This window comes from Strigops habroptila, chromosome Z (genome assembly GCF_004027225.2).
Source record: "Strigops habroptila isolate Jane chromosome Z, bStrHab1.2.pri, whole genome shotgun sequence".
Taxonomy (NCBI): domain Eukaryota; kingdom Metazoa; phylum Chordata; class Aves; order Psittaciformes; family Psittacidae; genus Strigops; species Strigops habroptila.
In genome coordinates this window covers 68,522,149-68,542,657 of record NC_044302.2, presented here as the reverse complement: position 1 = coordinate 68,542,657, position 20,509 = coordinate 68,522,149, and the positions used below count along the sequence as shown (strand labels likewise).

The 20,509-nt window shown below is 40.8% G+C and overlaps 1 protein-coding gene across 7 annotated transcripts in view; it reads right to left on the bottom strand.

The window, feature by feature from the left end:
- The window catches only part of FREM1 (FRAS1 related extracellular matrix 1), a 71,432-nt gene that overhangs the window by 21,394 nt on the left and 29,529 nt on the right, over positions 1–20,509 (bottom strand). For 3 of the 7 annotated variants that reach the window (XR_003989193.1, XM_030470342.1, XM_030470343.1), the window contains exons 13-24: positions 19,851–20,018; positions 19,130–19,338; positions 18,151–18,244; positions 17,446–17,698; positions 16,076–16,273; positions 14,049–14,234; positions 12,814–13,010; positions 11,723–11,951; positions 10,516–10,660; positions 8,141–8,282; positions 6,086–6,281; positions 5,066–5,330 (exon numbers count right to left, since the gene is read on the bottom strand). Coding sequence is in view for 5 of the 7 variants with exons in the window: in XM_030470342.1 (XP_030326202.1) it covers positions 5,066–5,330; positions 6,086–6,281; positions 8,141–8,282; positions 10,516–10,660; positions 11,723–11,951; positions 12,814–13,010; positions 14,049–14,234; positions 16,076–16,273; positions 17,446–17,698; positions 18,151–18,244; positions 19,130–19,338; positions 19,851–20,018 (2,282 nt within the window). In the remaining 2 variants the exon portion in view is untranslated. Of the gene's footprint in view, positions 1–5,065; positions 5,331–6,085; positions 6,282–7,554; positions 7,967–8,140; positions 8,283–10,515; positions 10,662–11,722; positions 11,952–12,813; positions 13,011–14,048; positions 14,235–16,075; positions 16,274–17,445; positions 17,699–18,150; positions 18,245–19,129; positions 19,339–19,850; positions 20,019–20,509 lie in introns of those variants that run through there. The other 4 variants (XM_030470344.1, XM_030470345.1, XM_030470346.1 and 1 more) reach the window with 4 other exon arrangements.

Below are 20,509 nucleotides of genomic sequence, written 5' to 3'. Positions count from 1 at the left end.
ACACCTTTACTACAGGACTTGCCTGTGTTGACACTGCAAAAGTAGTAGGGCTGGTTTGAGCTCAAACTCAGACTGTGGGTGGAGTAGGTGTGTAACTTAAAAACACGAAAGCAGATGTCTAGGTATATGTCAAGAGTTACAATTGCATCTGCAGGAATCTGAGTAGATGCCAGAAGAATGGCTTTGAGGATGTATCCATCAGTCCATCAGTTTAGCAGCCATAAGAGAGCTGATCTAATCTCCTAGCTCAGATACAGGTGGAGCAGATCTAAAATGGCAAGCTGGCTGGGGGCTTAGTGCACCCACTGGCATACATACACCCTTGTACACATCCTTAATAGATCTTCACTTGCTTACCTGGCACTGGCAACTGCCAGTGAAAGTGCTGGCTTTGTCTACAACTTACAGAAAGCGGTGTCTGAAGTGCAGGGTCTGCACTTTATGGCTTCTTACTCTTCACTGTCACAAGCCTTTCGTACCCAATATCCCTAAAACTATCTTAAAAAGCAAGCTGGAAATAGATCCATCTTCATCTTACTTTACAGTTTTGTTCAGGGTAAATTTCTGTATATTCAGAGAAACTTATTTATGTTTCTTTACAGAACTCAAGTCAGGTTTCACTAACACTAAGATTCTGTGGGAGATACTGGGCAGAACTACACAAGTTGCTAGGGTAATTTTTAAAATGTAGATGTCCATATAATGTATTTATCAAAGGATCAGATCTGTAAAGGTCTTATTCCATGCTAGGAATTTCTATTAATACCAGCATAGTTTCTTATAATTCTCTCTCAAGCTGTAATATTTCTTTAGGCATACTAAAGATTTTATTATGTTCTGGTTAATTTATTGTTCCTAAACAAGAAAAAGATAAAGGTGCCCAAGGCTGGAGAGAAAAATCTGTTGGAAGCTGTGCTGGTTTTGGCTGGTGTAGAGTTAATTTTCTTCATAGTAGCTGGTATGGGGCTATGTTTTGGATTTGTGCTGGAAACACTGTTGATAACACAGGGATGTTTTGGTTACTGCTGAGCAGTGCTTACACAGCGACAACACTTTCTGGTCCTCACACTACCCCACCAGCAAGCAGGCTGGGGGTGTGCAAGGAGCTAGGACAGCTGACCCCAACTGGCCAAAGGGATATCCCAGAGCATATGTCATGGTCATGCTCAGCATGTGAAGCTGAGGAAGGGGAAAGAAGAAGGAAGGGAGGGGCATTTGGAGTGATGATGTTTGTCTCCCGAGGTAACCATTCTGCATGATGGATCCCTGCTTTCCTGGAGGCAGAACAAATTCCTTTGCTTGGGTGCTTGGCTTTTGCTTTACCTAGTAAAATTTCTATATTCTCCACCCACAATTTTTCTCACTTTTACCCTTTGCATTCTCTCCCCTGTCCTACCAGTGCAAGTGAATGATGTGGCTGAGTTGCCAGTTGGGGTTAAATCATGACAGAAGCCTACCAGTGGGGTATGGGGTTTTGCCATTCAAGTGACAGCATGTTCTGCAGAAATTTATTATCAAATTTAGTTGTGAATAAAGGTAGAGAAAACCAATCTTTTAGCCTTCAAAGTTCATCCTAGCTTTCATTGTCAAGATTATTACTTAAGTATTTTTTCTAAAAGCAATTACATTGCACATTGTCATGCCTGTAACAAAAACTTTTGAGAGTATATGGAACAAAAAATTGTTTTGAAAATGTTTCACAATCCTTCGTGTCCCACCATTATAGAGCACATAAAAGTTACCTTTCTTTTTACAGAAATTTCTGTGGTTATGACACATAGCACATGTAAAAGCATCTTGCAGAATGGTTTTCACCCAGGTTTGTCCTGCTTGAGCCAGAACAGTCTTCTTTGCAAAGAAGTTTGCTTGTGGCATACTGTTCGTATTCCCTGACCTTCTTTTTTCTCCCACCCTCCAATGCCCACGGCTCTGAATGCACAGTTACACTTACGAAGTTGATCTTGTATGGAACACTATCACAAACAGTTGTTTCAGGCACTGAGGGCCAGCCTAACTGACGGCTTTCCACCTACCGTGCTTCTACCATTCAGAAGCAGGGACTGGTTGACATTTATAGTACCTGCCTCCCCTTGCTCTCTTGACTGCAGAACTCAAAGAAGTATTTAAATAATTAAAGGGTCAGAGCCTGGCTTATTGTTGCATGCCTTGAATGTAAGTAACCTTCAGTAGGTCATGGAGTAGCTTACTGTGTCACGCAGACTGTCCATCTAAAATTACTCACTGCCTTCACCAATGCTGGATGATTAGGGCTTGATCAACTTGTAAACTGGCAGTATGCCATGAAACAGATGGGAATGAGCACAGGCAGACCAGGGACTATATAGCAGTTAGAAATATGTTTACTGAGGATGGTATTCCCAGCTGGGAACCTAGAGACATCTGTCTGCACTGACCTAATGCTATTGTGCCAATGGTAAAAGGGTTGTGCTATTAGTAATTTAACTGAAATCAAATACAGAACTAGAATAATGATCAATAGTACTATGCTAAGTCAAAAAGGGGCAAAACACATGCAATCAAGACCTTAAGTATCTCTCAAAGAGTCTGCAAGATTGCAGCAGAAGTGAGTTTCCTCTGGTTCTTTTGATGGCTGTAAAATCATTTGGATGATTTAAGTGAAAGACTTAGATAATTCAGTTCATGAAACTGAAGACTCATCCAGTCTTCTACAGAACACCAGAGAGGAACAAACCTCCTGGATATATATCAGACTTAAATTTACCATGCAAATGTCATATACCACTTGATTTCAGAGGTGACTGTGTCCAAGATGTCATTTTTTCTGCACTTTGGGAGATTTTGGTTGTTTATTTCCGGCTTAAGGCTGCTTCATCATTGCCTTAGAAATGGAGAGCAGCCAATATTCTCCTCACTCTGATGAAATTCAGGGAACAACTCTCAGGCACAGTTAGGAGGACATGTTGCATGGTTTGATTTCACCGTTACCAACATTTCATGCTTTCTGCAGTTTGACGGCAACAGAGTTGGCTGTAGGACCTACCATCTGTCATGGCATTTAAAAGATAAAAATGGAATCATAAATAGTGCCAGCTCATTACAAAATCGAGCCAGCGTGTCAAAATGGAGGACATTAGCATGTTCTTTCAGTATCCTGCTGCCAGCATCTGATGTCGGGTTGCTAATCACTTGAAGTTGTCTGTCCAAAAAAGCGCTGCCAAATCTTTCTTCCAGGCCAGCAGCACCAAACAATCCAGACAAATTTATGTCTGAAGGAAGTACTTCAGTGGAAAGTAAAAATTTGATCAGCTAATCCCTCCTCCCCCTATAATTACCCATATAATTAATGCAACCATTCCTTGTTTAAGTAATCGTAATACTCTGCCACAATATTTGTATGTCTACACAGAACCAAATTCTTTTCCAAATGACAACATCAAGGAATACTAATTATTGTGATTTAAATAGTTATGGAATATCAATATTTATTAGAGCATTATAAACTTATAAGGCTGACTTTCTAGTTTGGTTCGTAGCTATTGGCGTAAACCACTTGCGCGGTTTCCCTGGTATTATTTGGTCTGCTTTTCATAAGTGTGGTATAGAAGTCATACTTATGCAAGCTACTCCTACAGGCTAGGGTTGGCATGACTGCAACCTTACTTATCTAAGCTAATCCTAGTTTTGATCCTAGTGTTTCACAATTGAGAAACATAAAGCCAGAAAATATTGGTTCACTTTTTCTGTTATGACTCAAGTAGATAAGACAAGTATCCTAACTAGAATTTCTGACACATGGAATTTAGTGGGAGGGATAGTTTAAAATGTTTAAACTGAGGAAAATTCCAAAAGTACTTTTGGCTTAACTCCAGATAATGTCACCTGAGCTGCCCCGGTGTCATAGGGAGGTTTATTTGATGTCTCCATGCCCCACTTGCTTGACTTCCCTGCAAAATAGCTCTCAAAATGAATGACACTACATGTTCTTGAATCTTCATCATGCATTATTGAAAATGCCATTTACATCAGGAATCTGTCATAAGAGAGTGTAAAAAGTGGTCTTTTCTAAATTTCAACTCTTAGGAGATAAATTCTTGATTTTTCTTAGTCAAAAATGAAAAAACAATAAACTTTTAATTTTGGATGGAAAAACTGAATTTTACAGAAAGTTCATTTTTCTGTCAAAAGCTGTTTTCAGATAAAATTGCCGATGCTAGCAAGAAGTAAGTGTTCTTCCTTTAGAAACATTTTTTTTGTTTCTGAGCAGTTTTTTCCCCCTGAATTTGCTCTCTTTGACAAAACTGTCTCCAGGACTTTGAACAACAAGAGTCTGCTTTGTCTTTACTTGATGATAACTCATTACATCATTCCACTGTATAAACAAGGGAGGTTCATTTAAGAATAAAATAAGGAAGCATGCACTTTAGAAGTGCACCTCAGCTAAGCAGGTCCAAGAAGAAGGGTCAGAACTGGGTGAAAGTAAACTTAAATATCGCTTAATATAACTTCAATATCACTAGGCTGAACTGTTTCGATAGGCAACAAGGTTTACCCCCAAAATCCAATTGTCTACATGAATTTCTGAGCTATTGTGGTGTCAAAAATACGTAAGTGGACTGATTTTCACTTTGTTCGAGAACTGCTTATGGATTCAAAAAGCCTGGAGCCAAATAAATATGGTAAATAAGAATAGACAAGAAAGCAGTTATTTAGCACCACATCCAGCTGTAGCAAGAAACCAAAGGAAAATTCCACAAAGTATGTTCTTAGTCCTTCTCCCACACTTAAATCTTAACAGATGTGTATGTTTGGGCACTATAATAATATTGACACTGGTATCATTGAGTAAATGTGGTTCTGGCTACAGTTTCAACATCAATTAGAAAATGCATTTATTACCAAAGCAGTCCCAACTGTGTATATTATAGTAGAAATATCTTTGCTATATGAATACTGAGAATTCCCACAGGCCTTCCACCTATTTTGAAATTTTTTATTTGTTTTTGTTTGTTCTGAGTTTTGGGTTTTTCTGAATACAAAAAGAATCCAAGGGGGAAAGTTCAAGAGGTGAGGTGTTATCCCTTACCTGAATGTATCTTCAGGAACAACTGCTTTTGTGTTATGAACATAGCAGACTATCTGTCTTGCTACATCCATTTGACTGAAGCTTGTAATGGGGATGCCAGGATATCTGACATACTCTATTTGTCCATACTGAGGTGGGGAGGTTATCACATAGAGGAGTTCCTCTGGCTTGTCGGTACCATCCAGTGCAAGCAGAACATCAGTTGTAATGTAACCCTGATCCCCTTTTGGCACTGTAAGAGGCTTTGTAAAAACAGCAATGTCTCCTGCAAGATAGACAAAACAACACTAAAGGAGTTATATTGGATTGTAAGTTGATCTCTTGTGCATTATTTAGCCACATGCAAGCCATCACCAGTAGAAAAATCATAGGGCTGTAGGATTATAGGGAAAGTCAGGCTGGAAGGTACTTCAGGATCTCTCTAGTCCAACCTTCTGCTTGAAGCAGGGTCAGCCATAAGATCAGCCGTAACAAGGTTGCTCAGGCCTTTACCTATTAGGGCTTGAAAACTCCCAGGGATGGAGACAACACAACCTCTTTGAACCCTTCTTCCCATTTTAGCAGTGTCAGGTTAACTTGGTCTAATTTCAGTTTCTAATAGGAATGCAATAAAGGAAGAGAGACCATAAGAATAGGGCATAAACCTGGGAGACAGAGCTGTTCTTGAACAGCTTTTTGTCTGCCTTGTTACATTCTTGCCATTTTCTTGTGCTTTTATTCAGACATAAAGCTAGGTTCAGAAGGACATTTTCAACTCTATTTGAAAAATAGCTGGGAGTCCTGAGAGGCAAGGTGCAACACACTTTCTTAGGCAGTGCCTTTTCCAATCCCAGGACCACTTCTTCACCAGCAGGAGCATCAGGGCTCTGGACAGCAGTGAAATCCATGCAGAGAGACTTTGAGGATCTGCAGGGAGACTTGTCAAGGGCCTATATAATGTTCAGGGGAGGATCAGGACACATACATCATCTTTGTTTCAGAAACAGGCACTGTAAAATGTCAAGTAAGACAGATCTTTACCCTTTTCCATGTCCTTGATATTTATGTAGAACTCCACACCTGGGGACCTGTTGTACCCATCCCACAGATAAAATGTAAAGCTGTCTTGGTTCTTGGAGCCTATAGCTCCCGTATGAACATATCTCACAAGGTTCATATCCAGGTCTTCCTGACTGCACTTCATTCCAGTTTGGAGAGTTATCCAGCCTTGGCCTACCTAGAAAGAATAAACACCCTTTATTAAACAGATAGTCACCTATGCATCCTTCCCAGTTAACTGTGTTTCTTTGCCATTATGCAGACTGTTAGTGACAGATACCTGGCTTCCCTCCTAAGTTATAGACTCTCTCCTCATAGTATGCATTGAAAGGCAGTAAATAGAGTTGTTCCCAAGCAGCTATAAGGCTGGAGAAGGTACAGTGATCATGAATAAAATAAATGGGGTTTAGCCACTTTTACTCCAGGAAATACATTTCTGCACCCTTCTTTTTGAAACATCAACAAGATGAAAATTAAATGGTTCCTGACCTAGCTTATGTTTTCTATTTCTTAATTTCACAAAGCTGCCTTTGGTTCCATCTGAAACCATACCTAAAGGGATATCAGAAGTGAACCTATAGAGAACTTCAAGAAAGCAGAAAAACTGAGAGCCCCAGAGGTCATCCTCTGATAGAAAAAAATTGAATTGACAAATGAAATTTCCTGGTTTTCTGAAGATAGCACAGTACCTGGACTGATCTGTGTATTTGACATTTAGCCTGCAGTAACAGTGTCAGTAGCTTTGGAGCAAAGCTTATCAAGGACAGAGAGCTCAAACACACGCGGGTACCCTGAATGTTCAAACTGTCAGACTCCAGCCAGTGAGTGGGACCCCTTTAATTCACAAGCCTCATGCGAGATTTTGTCATGGACCTGTTGGAGTGAGTCCAGAGGAGGGTCATGAAGATGCTCAGGGGGCTGGAGCACCTCTCCTATGAAGACAGGCTGAGAGAGCTGGGCTCGTTCAGCCTGGAGAAAAGAAGGCTCCAAGGAGACCTTAGAGCAGCCTTTAAGTACCTAAATGGAGAAAGCTGGAGAGGGGATTTTTGTTTAATCAAGTAGTGACAGGACAAGGGGGAATGGCTTTAAGCTGACAGAGGGCACATTTAGGTCAGACATCAGGAAGAAATTCTTCACTATTAGGGTGCTGAGGCGCTGGCACACATTGTCCAGAGAAGCTGAGGATGACCCATCCCTGGCAGTGTTCAAGGCTAGGTTAGATGGGGCTTTGAGCAACCTGGTCTGGTGGAAGGTGTCCCTGCCCATGTCAGAGGGATTGGAACTAGATGAGCTTTAAGGTCCCTTCCAACCCAAATTGTTCTATGATTCTATGATCCTGTGATCCACAGGTTCTTGAAAGGATCCAACATCAAAGTACTTTCCATGCTTGCAGGTCTTAAAAACTGGTGGTTTTTTTTCTACTATACATGCATGCAATTTAAAAGAGGCGTTTTTTCTAACTTTGTTCTTTCCTGTGGCTTATCTTTGGTCAGTTAATGGTCATTTTTCCTTCCATTTCTAAACTTATTTTCTGCCTTTCCTCTTGCTATATCCTTTTCATCTTCTTCCTTTTTTCCCTTCGTTCCCCCTATACTTTTTTTCTAGCTCATGATTTATTCCTCACTCTTTCACACACATCTCCCTCTGTTCTTTCTGAACTTTGAAATAACTGAAATAATGGCTTACTTGTCACTTTTTTTTTTGATCAAGAACTTTCCCCCTTCACCTCTCTCATCTTTGATGCTTTGTTTTCCCCCTCCATGGGCTGATTCTCCCAACATCTCTCTCCATTGTCATCTTAGACGATCTGCTATGCTTTTCACCCTCTCCTTCTCTTGAGGATCTGGCATTTGCTGTCAAAGCCTGTGGGACAGCATCATTGTTTGGTTCAAACACTCTTCCAGCAATCAAACAGGCCATAGCTGTCTACTTCAAAACACGACAGACATTTGGGAGAAAAGGAAGATGAACTTCATTCTATCCAAAAAAGAGAGAGTTGTTTGCATGCCTTCTTTTTGTTGAAGTACAAAGACTAACCTTGAGCTGAAGCTGACCATTTTCTGGAAGTCTTTCAAATATATAGTAAATTCTCTCCCTGGGGGTGTCTTTATCTTCTGCTGACAGAACAGCACTGGAAATTATTCGAGTTTCACCCATGTTCATCTCTATATCATCCTTTCTGCAAAAATTAAAAGTCATGTATTGATGCAGTAAAAGAAAAGTAACCTTTCTGACATGTAATTTCTCTGCCAGGAATATGGATTACCCAGATTCTGACAGAAATGACTACTACAGAAGGACTAAAGGGAGGGTGCCTATTTCAGTTCAAAACAGGAAAAAAAAAACAAACAGAGTAGAACAGCTTCTCTGTAGAATGGTGAAAAATAGCAAAGCAGATACCCACAACAATAAGGGATTTATCGCATCTGTCTTAATCTGGGATCTATTCTGCTTACCTTCACACAATTTATAAGAGGATGACGTAAACAAATAGGCTGAATTCTATGTTACTGCTACAATAGCAGTACTGGTTCTAATGAACTGATTGTTCACTAGAGAAAAGACTGTCTTTCAACTGTCTGTCACTGCTCACCCTAATCTTTAAGAGATACTAACTGACTAACTGGCTTCTTCTCAATGCTGTTTCTAGCACCAGTGTCTCATCTTGAGAAGAAGCTTTCAAGGGGAATGTATGAGGACCTTACATTCCCCCAAGGCACTCCTTGCTACAGGATGCAATCCAAGAGGTGACAGATTGAGCTTTTGGCACTCACTGTTTGCCAGCTAAAAACATCCCACTGCAGATTCTTCAGTCTGTTGACCACAGCTAATGGAGATGAGACCTGAAACTCCCTCAGGTGAAAGGGTGTCCCCAGATCAAAAGGTGAGAAAAAGCTTGCAGGTATTGTCAAATGTTCACCTGTAAAACACTGCAGTGGCATAAGGGAGCTCCTACCCCACAGCCATGTCATGACTGAATGTGGCAGCTAGACCACTCAATGCCAAACTGAACACATTTCCTCAAAGCACTACTGCTTAAACTCTGGGTGCATACTGCATATCAGTGGAAGAGTAACAGGCAAGAAGCAGTAACTTCTTATAATGAAATAGCTATTTTTCAAGTAGGTGGGTCACTGTGTGCTTCTGTTCACCACAGGAGTGGCAAATTATGAGTTCTAACAACACCAGACAAGGCAGCAGCAGTTTCTGGATCCAGCTGGGCAAAGCTAAAAACACTTGAGTTCTTGTACTCCAACACCCTCCTTCAGAGAGAAAGGGTGGAAAATGTCATATCAGTCTTTACCATGTGAGGAACAAATAGGCAATTATGAGTATCTGATATGAATGCGTAAACTATAACCTTTATTCTAACTAGAAATGGACACCCTCTTTTGTGAGTATTATGTGATCCTTGATAATCTTTCAACTACAAAACTTTGTTAATACAGGAAGCTCTGCATGGTAAACAAAACATTCAAAATTCTCTGCAATGGGAAACGTAGGTGTGATCTGAAGGTAGGCCAAATATCCTAAGAGATCGGAAATGCCCACATTAATGGCAGCCTGCTTAACAGGCTGTGAGTCATTTCTGAAATGCAAACTTCAGAGGTTCGAGTCATGTGCCCAAAGCTTTTGGGTCCCCAGCTCCCCATTTGCCTGCCTGGGACTGGAAACCAGACAGAAGATGGAGGCCCTGATGCTCTGTGGCAGAGCATCAGCTAAAAAATAAGAATCTCAAGGGACAAGTCCCTTGTTAAAATGCCCAGGAGGTTCAGCTTTCTCACAGCCAGCTGCCTATCTACAAATGGTCTGCCAGGCAATTTCTGACCACGTCTAATTCATTTCTGCTTCCTAGGTTTGAACTCTAAGGGAAGTTGGCATGCATCTCTTGAAAAGCTGAATTATAGCTAAGGGTTGTATAAGAGAAAATAAGAGAATCGTGAAGCTGAAACGCTTTCCCCTGTGAGGCAAGGAGGCATCAACTTTGTGGATTATCTCATGCCAAAATACAGAGCTGCTTCCAGAAAGGTGTTTTAGACAGGCAGCTGTCCCAGGGAAGGGAAAAGCAAAGTAACTGCAGCCAATATCATGGTGGTCAGTGGCCAGCAGAGGTGTGCAAACATCAGGGCTCTCTGGCAAACATCTTCAAGTAAGTTGTAAAAGGCAAAATGAGCATGCTCCCCCACTTTTTTTTTTCTCTCTATTCTTTTAATATTGAGCAACATTAAAGCATGTCATTGTTTCACTAAGAATGTTTTTGTTAAACAGGCTGATAGAGACCCACATGGAAACATCTGTATTGACATTAGTCTGTGATTCTCCCCATGAGTCACCAATTTGCTGTTTTGATCACTTTTGGATCATTTTGTCTGAACTCGTCCCTCTGTCAGAGATAGAAACATGTGGCTTACTTGCTCAGCACTGGTTTCTCATCATTAACTGGAATGACCTTTACTGAAATGGTTCTGATGACTTTATGTTTCCCATCTGATAACTGGATTCTAAAGCTGTCAGTGAGGTTTTCCGAATTGTCATGCATGTACATGAGCTTCATTCCTATGCAGGGGGTGGTGGGGAAAAAAGAGAGGGAGAAAAATGGAAAAAGCAAATAAATCTGACTCCAGCAAAATTTCTCACATAGTTTCATTCTGTTTCCCCCCACCCTTCTTTCATCTCCCCTCCCCATGTACCCTGTCATAGCAAGCTTGTTTCAGCTACCGGAAGATAAGCTTGGTGAGCCACTGATGTTCATTAATCTGCCAACATACTATTGTCTCAAAGACATGAGCCTGACTTGAGTAAGGAGTGACTCCCTCCACAAAAACGTCTCTGTTGGTCTGAAAAAGGCACATGTCTTCTCCTCTCCTCATTCCAATTCATTTTAAGAGGGATCATAGCAAGGGTGAGACTACTAGGCAACACTTTTCTGTGCCTTAATCCTCAGGGAGCTTTAAACAAGCCTTGGGGAGGACAGCTGGCCTTGTGGCTGTGACCACAGCCAATTAGAGGATCTGGGCTGGAGGTAGCTTGGTCACCGTTGTAGATGGGAAAAAAGAAAAGCCAAGCAATTGGAAGAGAGACAAAAACAACACTTGGGAAGGCTGAGGAATTTGGGGTGGGAACTTGACATTTCTGAAGGTTCGTATTAGACAACAGAGAAAAGAAGTATCTCTCCTCAGGTTTTGTGGGGGCATGGTTTCCAGGAAGATCTGCTCCATGATCCTGCCAGGCACAGAGGTGAGACTGACTGGTCTGTAGTTCCCTGGGTTTTCCATATTCCCCTTCTTGAAAGTGGGGGTTATATTTCCCTTTTTCCAGTCATCGGGAACTTCACCTTACTGCCATGATTTTTCAAATATGATGGACAGTGGCTTAGCAACTTCATTTGCCAGCTCCTCCAGGACCCGCGGGTGGATTTCACGAGGCCCCATGGACTTGTGCACTTTCAGGTTCCTAAGATGATTTCGAACCTGACCCTCTCCTACAGTGGGCTTCCTAAACATTGTCTTGAAAATACACATAAGGCAAGTGACTAAATAAGTCCTGAAGGTTTCTTACTGTGCCACCTTGTCTCATTAAAGAAATGAAAGACCAATGTCTGAAGAATGCTGCACCTACCATTCTTCAGTAGCTCCATGGAAAAGTCATGAACGAGCAACTCATGGCTGTGGCGGTTATGGTTAATTAACTGTTTGTAGTGTAGAATATCATTTCCATGAATTCCATTAATAAGGAATCCGTACCGGGGCCTCTGCACAACCGCAAATACCAAACGGTCTTGAGGCACATCCAGATCAACCGCATTGATAATAGAAAGATCCAGCTCTTTCATCTCCCCTTCTTGAACCTGAACATGAAAGAAAAAATGTCAAATTCTTTTACATAAAAAAAAATCAGAGAATTTTAGCATTGTTTCCTAAGTAGGTTATCATTGTGTATGACTGTTTTCTCCACCCCTTTCCCAGTAGCTCTTGAATCAGCTACTGATTTCAACCACTTCAAGTGACATAGAGTAGTAAATGGTTACAATGATGAACAGAGAAGGTGGGATAAGGAGTTTTTATCTGCCTCAATTAATAGAAAAGCTGTTAGGTAAATAAACTTCATATTAGGTGCCAAGGAGAAAGAATTTAAACATATAAAGATATGTATATAAAAATAATGGATGCACATACATTTATACACATGCATGCATTTTTTACTTCACAGTAAGATTAGTTTACACTGCCTTAGCATGGTTACCAATGTTGCTCTTCTCAAACCCAGCAGAAGGCAGGGTTAAAATTCTTATTTTAGAAGCAGTCTTCAGAGAGGGGAAAGGCTGTGCCTGAAACATAAAAGAACTACGGGAATATATAAAAAAAAAATATATAAAAAAATACAGGAATATATAAAAGCTCTTGAGAAACCAGAAGAAGCATGAAGATCCTTCTGCTTTCTAGATTACTTGTTTGTTTAAAGATTGAGCTGCTTTTTTTTTTTTTTCTTAACTGCAAGCTACCAGAGCTGTGCACTACTACAGTCCCAGTGCAGCTCTGTGTTACCGGTTTACATGGGATTTAACTGGGCTGTTTGCTGAACTAGGCTGAACTACATAAGTAAAGGAAAGGTGCAGAGGAACAGGCGTCAGAACAATGTTCTTATCTATGTAAAAAAGTGTTTTCTGTTATAGAATAATTCTATGACAGACATTTTGATTATTTCCTTACGGTAATATTCCTTGCTATGAATTCCGGGACTTCATCATTGGTTGGGTTGATCAGCACAAAAAACGAAGTCTCTGTGGAGCGGTGCAGACCGTCAGTGACATAAAGTACAAAGTGGTCTGCTGTTGGCTCCATTCGCTCATGTCTGGCTTGTACATAGTTTATGTTCAGAGCTTTCAGGTGCTTCAGCTGAAATGAAGCTAGAGATTTTAAAAAGATTATGAGTTAACACAATCTTTTCCAGCCTTCTGGTCTTATGTTATCATAAAAAATTCTGAAACTATGTATTTCTTCAAAGAACAAATATCTTGGATTTTGTAACGTTTTTTAAAAGTTTTTGATGATTTTTTGGATGAAAGAGTTACACTGCACATGTTACCTCAGGGCACATGCCCTTCCCTTGAAACAAACACGCATCTTTTTGCTGCTTGTGGGACTCTGCAACTTCATGCTTCTCAGTTCAGTCTGCAGAACTGAGCTCAAAGAAAAAGACCCAAATAATGGGTAAGATCTGGGCTCTAAGTAATTACATTAATTGTTACTTGACTGATCTGGTCTAGTGGAAAGTATCCCTGCCAATGGCTGGGGGTTTTGGAACTAGAGGGTGCTCTCCAGCACTAGCCATTCTGTGTTTCTATGACAGACCGGGAAAATGGGGACCAAAAGGCTCAGTGATTCTGGGTGTCTGGCTGGAGACACTGGTAAAAGCTGGTAGCATTACAGAGCATGCCACAGTCTGTTCCTCTGAGGATGAAACTGCGTTACAATGTTTGAAGATGGACAAGGGAAGACATCCAGGCGAACCAACATCTCTACCACTTCTGTTTCTTTGCCTTGGAAACTAATATGGAACCCAGGCTTTTCAAGTTCTCAGCTAGACCATTTAAGTGACGGAGATCTAGGTGAAGGGAAGTGCAGGAACCTTGCATGGGAGATTGAAGGTGAAGGCAGAGAGAGAACAGATTAATGTCTCATATTGCCACTTCTAATAGACTGCAGCTGGAATAATTAAAGCAAAGATTGGCTTGTTTACTTCAAGTGATAATTCTTCGCATTTTCAAATCTGCAGTCTGCCTTCGAACTCCTCCATCACAGTCCCATTTGCTCTCCATTTGCCACCTGCCTTCCTCAATAAGTCCATATTAATGCACGCACCTGCAACTACTTTATCAGAGCCCACCGCACCACAAGCCCTCTGTATCTCATCTGCTTGATTACTGTATGTCACTAAGACTTACCTATACTTATACCAATGTTGCTCTTCTCAAACCCTGGAGAAGGCAGTATATTTTCAATGTAACCAAACTGGGGAGGAGAAACCAAGACAAACTCTAAGTCATCTGCAGTGGTGTCAGGGTCAGTGGCAAGCAAATGGATGGTGGTAAGGGCTGTTGAGAAGCCCTCCTCCACCACAAACCTTGCACCTGCATACAAACAATATGAGAAGCATTATTGCTTTTTTAGCTCATTTTACTGTTGCTTTTGTTAATACAAATGGAAGTAGTAAGTAAGGGGGAAAAGACAACAAATATTGAGTTACCGAGGGGTTTTGGTTTAAGGTTTTTTTATGTGCTTACACTGTCAACTCTACTTTTGCCATCATGTATGTAGAGAGGAAGGGGATTGTGAAATTATTTTACTGATAAGTTATTAGGTATAGTTTATGTGCTGCTCAAAATCAGTTGCTATCTCTGTTTGTCAGAGCATTAATTATATGAGAGCTGTTCTGAATTGCTCATAATGAATAATTTTTCATGCATCACTGCTTAATTTCCCTTATGGGACAGTGCTTCATTTCCAGAACATTACTTGGGTGAGAGCCTGCCAATTACAAAACTACTCATATATATGCTTAGATATTCTCTGAGATACATAGCATGTATGTGATGCTAACAAACAAATGACATTGAAAAAGGCAGGCACACAGAAAGCATACCTTTCTATACTATGGACCTCATCAAAAGCCCAGGAAGTTACTGGAAATTTCGCACAATGAAGTCTGTTGGACTAAATGTACATTACCAAAATTATTTCCATTTTAAGTAAATATTTTTGATTTTGAAGAGTACTAGTGAAAATATGGGTTCAAATCTATTCATTTGATCTGTTACATATATAACATAGATTTGCCTTCATTCATTAACAGAATATAGTTATATTAATAACATAACATTAAATATAGGTATTAAAATATTCTCTCCTTTTATATAAGGGCCAGAGTCTAAATTTCTTTTGTAGATTTTACATGCAAAAGTAGATAGAGATTTACATTCTGCTTTTGCACAAACAATGCATGTGACAATTTTCTGGACCTAAGTTCAGTTCGGGGAGAAGATATTGATCATTTTTACTCAGGCATAGCTTACTGTGACGGTTTTGGCTGGAATGGGGTTAATTTTCTTCATAATAGGTTGTATGTGACTAAATTTTGGATTTGTGCCGGAAGCAGTGTTGATAATTCAGCTGTGTTTTAGCTACTGCTGATCAGTGCTTATACAGTCAAGGCCTTTTCTGACTCTCACCCCACCCCACCAGTGAGCAGGCTGGGGTGCACAAGGTGTTGGAGGGGGACACAGCTAGGGCAGCTGACCCTCATCTACCACAGGGATATCCCAGAGCATATGGCATCATGCTCAGCATGTAAAGCTGGGGGAAGAAGCAGGAAGGGAGGGACATTTGGAGCAATGGCATTTGCCTCCCCAAGTAACTATTAACACGGAATGCTTTCCTGGAGATGGCTGAACACCTGCTTGACGATGGGAAACAGTGAATGAATTGCTTGTTTTGCTTTGCTTTGCTTGTGTGGGTGGCCCATGAGTTTTCTCATTTTAACTCCGCTGATTCTCGACCCCATCCCACCAGGGGGAGTGAGTGAGAGGTTGCGTGGTGCTTGATTGCTGGTTGGAAATAAACCATGATGCTTACATATACAGCAATGGGCATGTATAGGTGGAGGGGAGTAGATCTGAGCACTCTTATCTCTAACTACATGATCTAAACATGCAGCTGAAGAGCCACAAGCAGTTACTCACACTTGCACCTACAGCTGAATTTGGCGGCTACACTGTACTAGCAAAAGAAAAGAAATCTTGATGGATATTCTGATTCAAAACTTCTGTCTGCTGATCTCAGGTGACCCTTTCTGATGCTAAAGAAAAAAAAATCCCAAACAAACAAACAAACAAACAAGTAAAATCCCTGAGTCCTTAGCAATTACAGTACTGCATAAGCCCACATTATAACTATAGTGAGAGGAAGCTTTCACCAATTGCAATTGATGGAGGCTGGTTGTCCACCGGAAGTACAGTGATGTTAAGGTCATATACTAGAAATGGATTGTGAAGGGGAACTGGAGGAAGAAGAGGACCATCATAACAGCAGTCTTTCACATCTATGCCGGCCTCACTGTCGGAGACAATGAAGGTTAAGATGTCAATGGAAGGAGTCAGGCCAATCTCCCCACCTGGAAAAAATATTGCAGTTCAGAGGAAATGTTCTACCAAAACTTCATGAAGACTAATTTTGTATCCTGCAAGGACAGTCTGCAGTATTCAGTCAGAAGAAAAAACAAAATTACTAGAATTCTTAATTCTGGCTGGTGGGGGTGCTGTTTGGTTAAGAATTTGGTTTGCTGTTTGTAATTAAGTTTAGCCAGCTTCTATTCTAGAATAAAAGGGTGCAGAAATTTATATAGCTAAGTTAGTATTACTAATAGTTATAACATTACTATTTCAATCTTGTTATATTATATCGTAATCGTGATAAAATTGCTAGCAGTACTCATGATTCTGTTCTTTGTTCAGTACGGCATGTGCAAAACATACGTTAATGCAGAAAGAGAGATTTTTCTGCATTCCTTCTCAAAGAATGTAGGAAAAGATCTTTCTTTTATGTGTGTATATATATGTATGTATGTATGCTCTTTCTATGACAAGTGGTAATATCCACGGTCTTCCAGAAGAAAACATTTTTAAAAAGCGGGTGGTTTTTTTTATTTTAACATTAAAACCACAAAATAACATCTTTTTAGCACTATGGTTCTCTTTCAGAAAATCTGATCATTTATCTTATGGTACAGAAATACTATAAACTGTCCAGAAATAGATATCCATCTAGACTGGAGAGGCAAACAAGAAGTATCTCAGGTTGTTAACAGTTTTCTATTAAAACATGGCATCCCCATTTACAGTGTTACGTCATTTTATCTAAACATGACTATGGAAAAAGCTCCAAGTGGGCTTTTTTAATGTCATGAAACAAATAAAAAGGCTCTATTTTGTACCTAATTTAATGTTAATTTTTCCCCCTTCCCCCCCCCCCAAAAAAAACCCACCTCAATATATTTTACCAGCAACAGTGAAGGAGATCCTCTAGGATTATGATGTTTTCATGTATTTGTTCTAATAAATCTTTCACTTCAAACAGGGATTTGGAGAGCTCATTAAAACATTTGCTAGTTTTATACCATGAGCCCTTTTTCAAAGCCAAATTACCTTTTTCCCTAGTCAAAACACCTGTGGTTTCTCAGCAGTTCTTGCTGAGATTCTGCAAAGATTATATGAATTCTGGTTAAGATTTTCTGCCAGAAAACTCTGTGACCACCTTCCAGACAAATTCTGTCCTTAACTCACTTACTGGTGTGCTTATATGTGACTAAACCAGAGATGACATCAGCTTGGGAGAAACGATCCACAGCAATGCCAGCTTTCCTCACCAGTCCATGACAGGCCTGGCGAGCCAGAGTAAAGATCAGTCTCATGTCATCACTGTCTGCATCTGTGGCACAGATGTACTCCGAGGAGAGGACCACTTCTTCACCCTCCAGGCAGTGGAGCACAGGAACAAGGCCTGTTTGCATAACGGGTGGCTCGTCATTCACAGGCAACACCTGATCAGAAAAATAAGATCTTTTATTTTTCATTTCAGTGGAAAACTGTTGTTTTAATACATTGCCTTCCATACTGCTCAAACCAGCAGCATGGTATCATGGTTAGAGTACACTGAGCTCTCTCTATGAACAAAATGAAACCAACTGAATTAGGGTCATATTAAAAATTCAAAGACAAAAGTAAACCGAACTAGGTAATTACAGCCTGAGAAAAATCTCAGCCCCCAAATTTAAGACGAGAGAGAATAACTCCAGGCAGAAGAACCCAAGCTAGAGCAAGTCCAAATGTCTTTCAGCTAGCCCAGGCCAAATCTTTCAATTTGCCACATAAACCTGAAAGCCTAACGAGTCCATTAGTTTCCAATTTCCAAGGGGATGTGAAGACTTTCAGACATCAGGCTTTGCACTCTTCTACAGAGGCAATTGCTTTCAGAAATATGCAACACACTGACCTTGACCTGCAGGATGAACTCTACAAAGTGGATGCCATCTGTGGCTGCAAAGAGGATATCATCAGTGAGAGTCTCAGAGCCATCGTGCCGATAACTGGGGGGGGGGGGGGGGAAAGAAAAAAAGAGCTACACATATTTCACATAGACAAAGAAGCTGTGCTTTCTGCTTTGTGGTCATGCCAGAGACAATGTGGATCCTTCCCAATATAAAAAGCCAATCCCTGTGCCAATGTGTCCATCTAAGACTGCTGATTCTGGATCAGAATGTCTTCAGAAGACTTGTGGGGTCTCCTAGATGAAGAAAACTGCCAATATAAACCAGACATCAGCTGGGAATAAGATTTCACTGAGACTTTGTCATCACTGTTCTGGCTGCTTGTGTCTACCAAGCATGTATGTCCTTGCTGTGGTAGGTGCCCACTTTGACTTACAGATGGAAACAGAGTCAGAGAGCTCTAATTCTGCATGCATGTAGGAAATCGAGTCTCGTTCTTGCCACAAATATGTCAACAACATTTTCTTCTCTGGGTTAATTAGTGTTAATACAAGTTTTCACTTGTATTACACTAATTCCACTAATACAATTAGTGTTAATACAATTAACAAAGTTTAATAAACATACAATTTCCATAAAAGAAAAAGCTGGCAACCACTGCCTTCTTCACAAGAACTACATGTCTGAATACAGAATTTGCCTCCTTATCTGCATGGGGCAGTGCTTTCTAGGGAAACCTATCTACATCAGACATGGTCACTAGCTCCCACTTTCTGGCCACACAGCAGCTCAGCTTCTGCAGTGATTGTTGCAGTCCTGAGGATCAGCCAGCAATCTTGGCCTGGAGCAGCTCTGCCAGAGCTGTGCTATGGTGAGTATTGTTAGCTGCAGCCTCTGCACCTCACACACTTCAGGGCAGGGCTTTCACTCATCTGACTGAGAGACTCAGCCACCATAAGAGGAGAAGACAGCCACTTTTCTAACCTGACTGCCAGCATACGTAGGTCCTCACAGGAAAGCCTATCGCCTTCACTGACAAGAATGCCATCCAGCTCCAACGTCCCATGCTGAGGCTGTCTCTGCAGGAGGAGGAGAAGATGCTCCTGTTTTGTGTCCACATCAGAAATGAGAATGTGCTCCTCTGTGACAGTGCTCAGGCCACCCTCTTCCACTCTTAAATGTCTTGTATAAACCTGCATGGAAGAGAAAATGCTTAACTGTCTTTTCTACCGCTCCTCACAACATACACTGAAGAGGGCAATTTCAATTTTCTCTGGTATGAGAACATGCGACACCTTAAAACATAAAATGCCAAAGGCTGTGTTAGGAAAACGTAAGGAATATACTAATAGTAGGCCCTAATACGTGCAGCCCAGTCCCAATCCTATTCAAGAAGGCTCCCGGCCTCCATAGGCAATAGGCAGCACAAAGAAGAGGAATGCATTTTGTTAACTAGAACGTAGTGTACAGCCACTCAGATATTGAAGGTAGCCCTCAAATTATTCAGCACGAAAAATCACCTTGCACACTTACCACACTTCCCCTCTCACTGCAGTCCCAATGCAGGCTACATGTAACACACTGAAACGCTGATCCCATGGAAGATTTATTTTTCATTTCAGTCAGAGCAAGACATCTCTCTGCATTTCTGTTTCTAGTCAAAGCCATTTCCAGTCCTTTCCTCTTCCCTTCACCACCACCCTACCTCTGGGGCTTGATTGTCCACAGGAAGAATTGTAATATTGAAGCATATCCCATGCAAAGTGCCACCATGCTGATTGCTGACAGAAAAAATAAACTGGACGTGCTGAGGTTCAGGCCCGATGTCTTGCAGCGGTGGCATGTAAGCAACTTTCATATAGTTCACAGCATGCTGCAAAAAGAGAAGAGGGGGGGATGTAAGAATAGATAATGGGAAAGCCATAATTCAGGACATTAGGGACCTTTCTCATCCCCTGATTAGATGGTATCTGAACTGCCAAAATTAATTCCATGTACTTTGCATCTACTCTTTATATACTGGCAATACCTTGATTAAATGCATCTTTAGTTACAAACCAAGTGAGTATAGGTTCAAATACTCAAACCTGTAGTAAAAAATACACAGTTTGTAAGTGATGACAGAGGCGATGGCCTGCCTCCTTGATGGAGCCCTTTATGCATGCTGGTCCAAGACCCTATTCTAATGAAATGTTTTCTTGTAAACTAACGAAGTTTAATAAACACACAGGAACTGCATGTCTGAATACAGAATTTGCCTCCTCCTTTATTTTCTTTTTTCTGAGAGCAGGCTGCTGAAAAAGGGTAAAATAACCACCAAAATCTGGCATCCAGACACCCATATTAGGCACGTGATTGAGGATT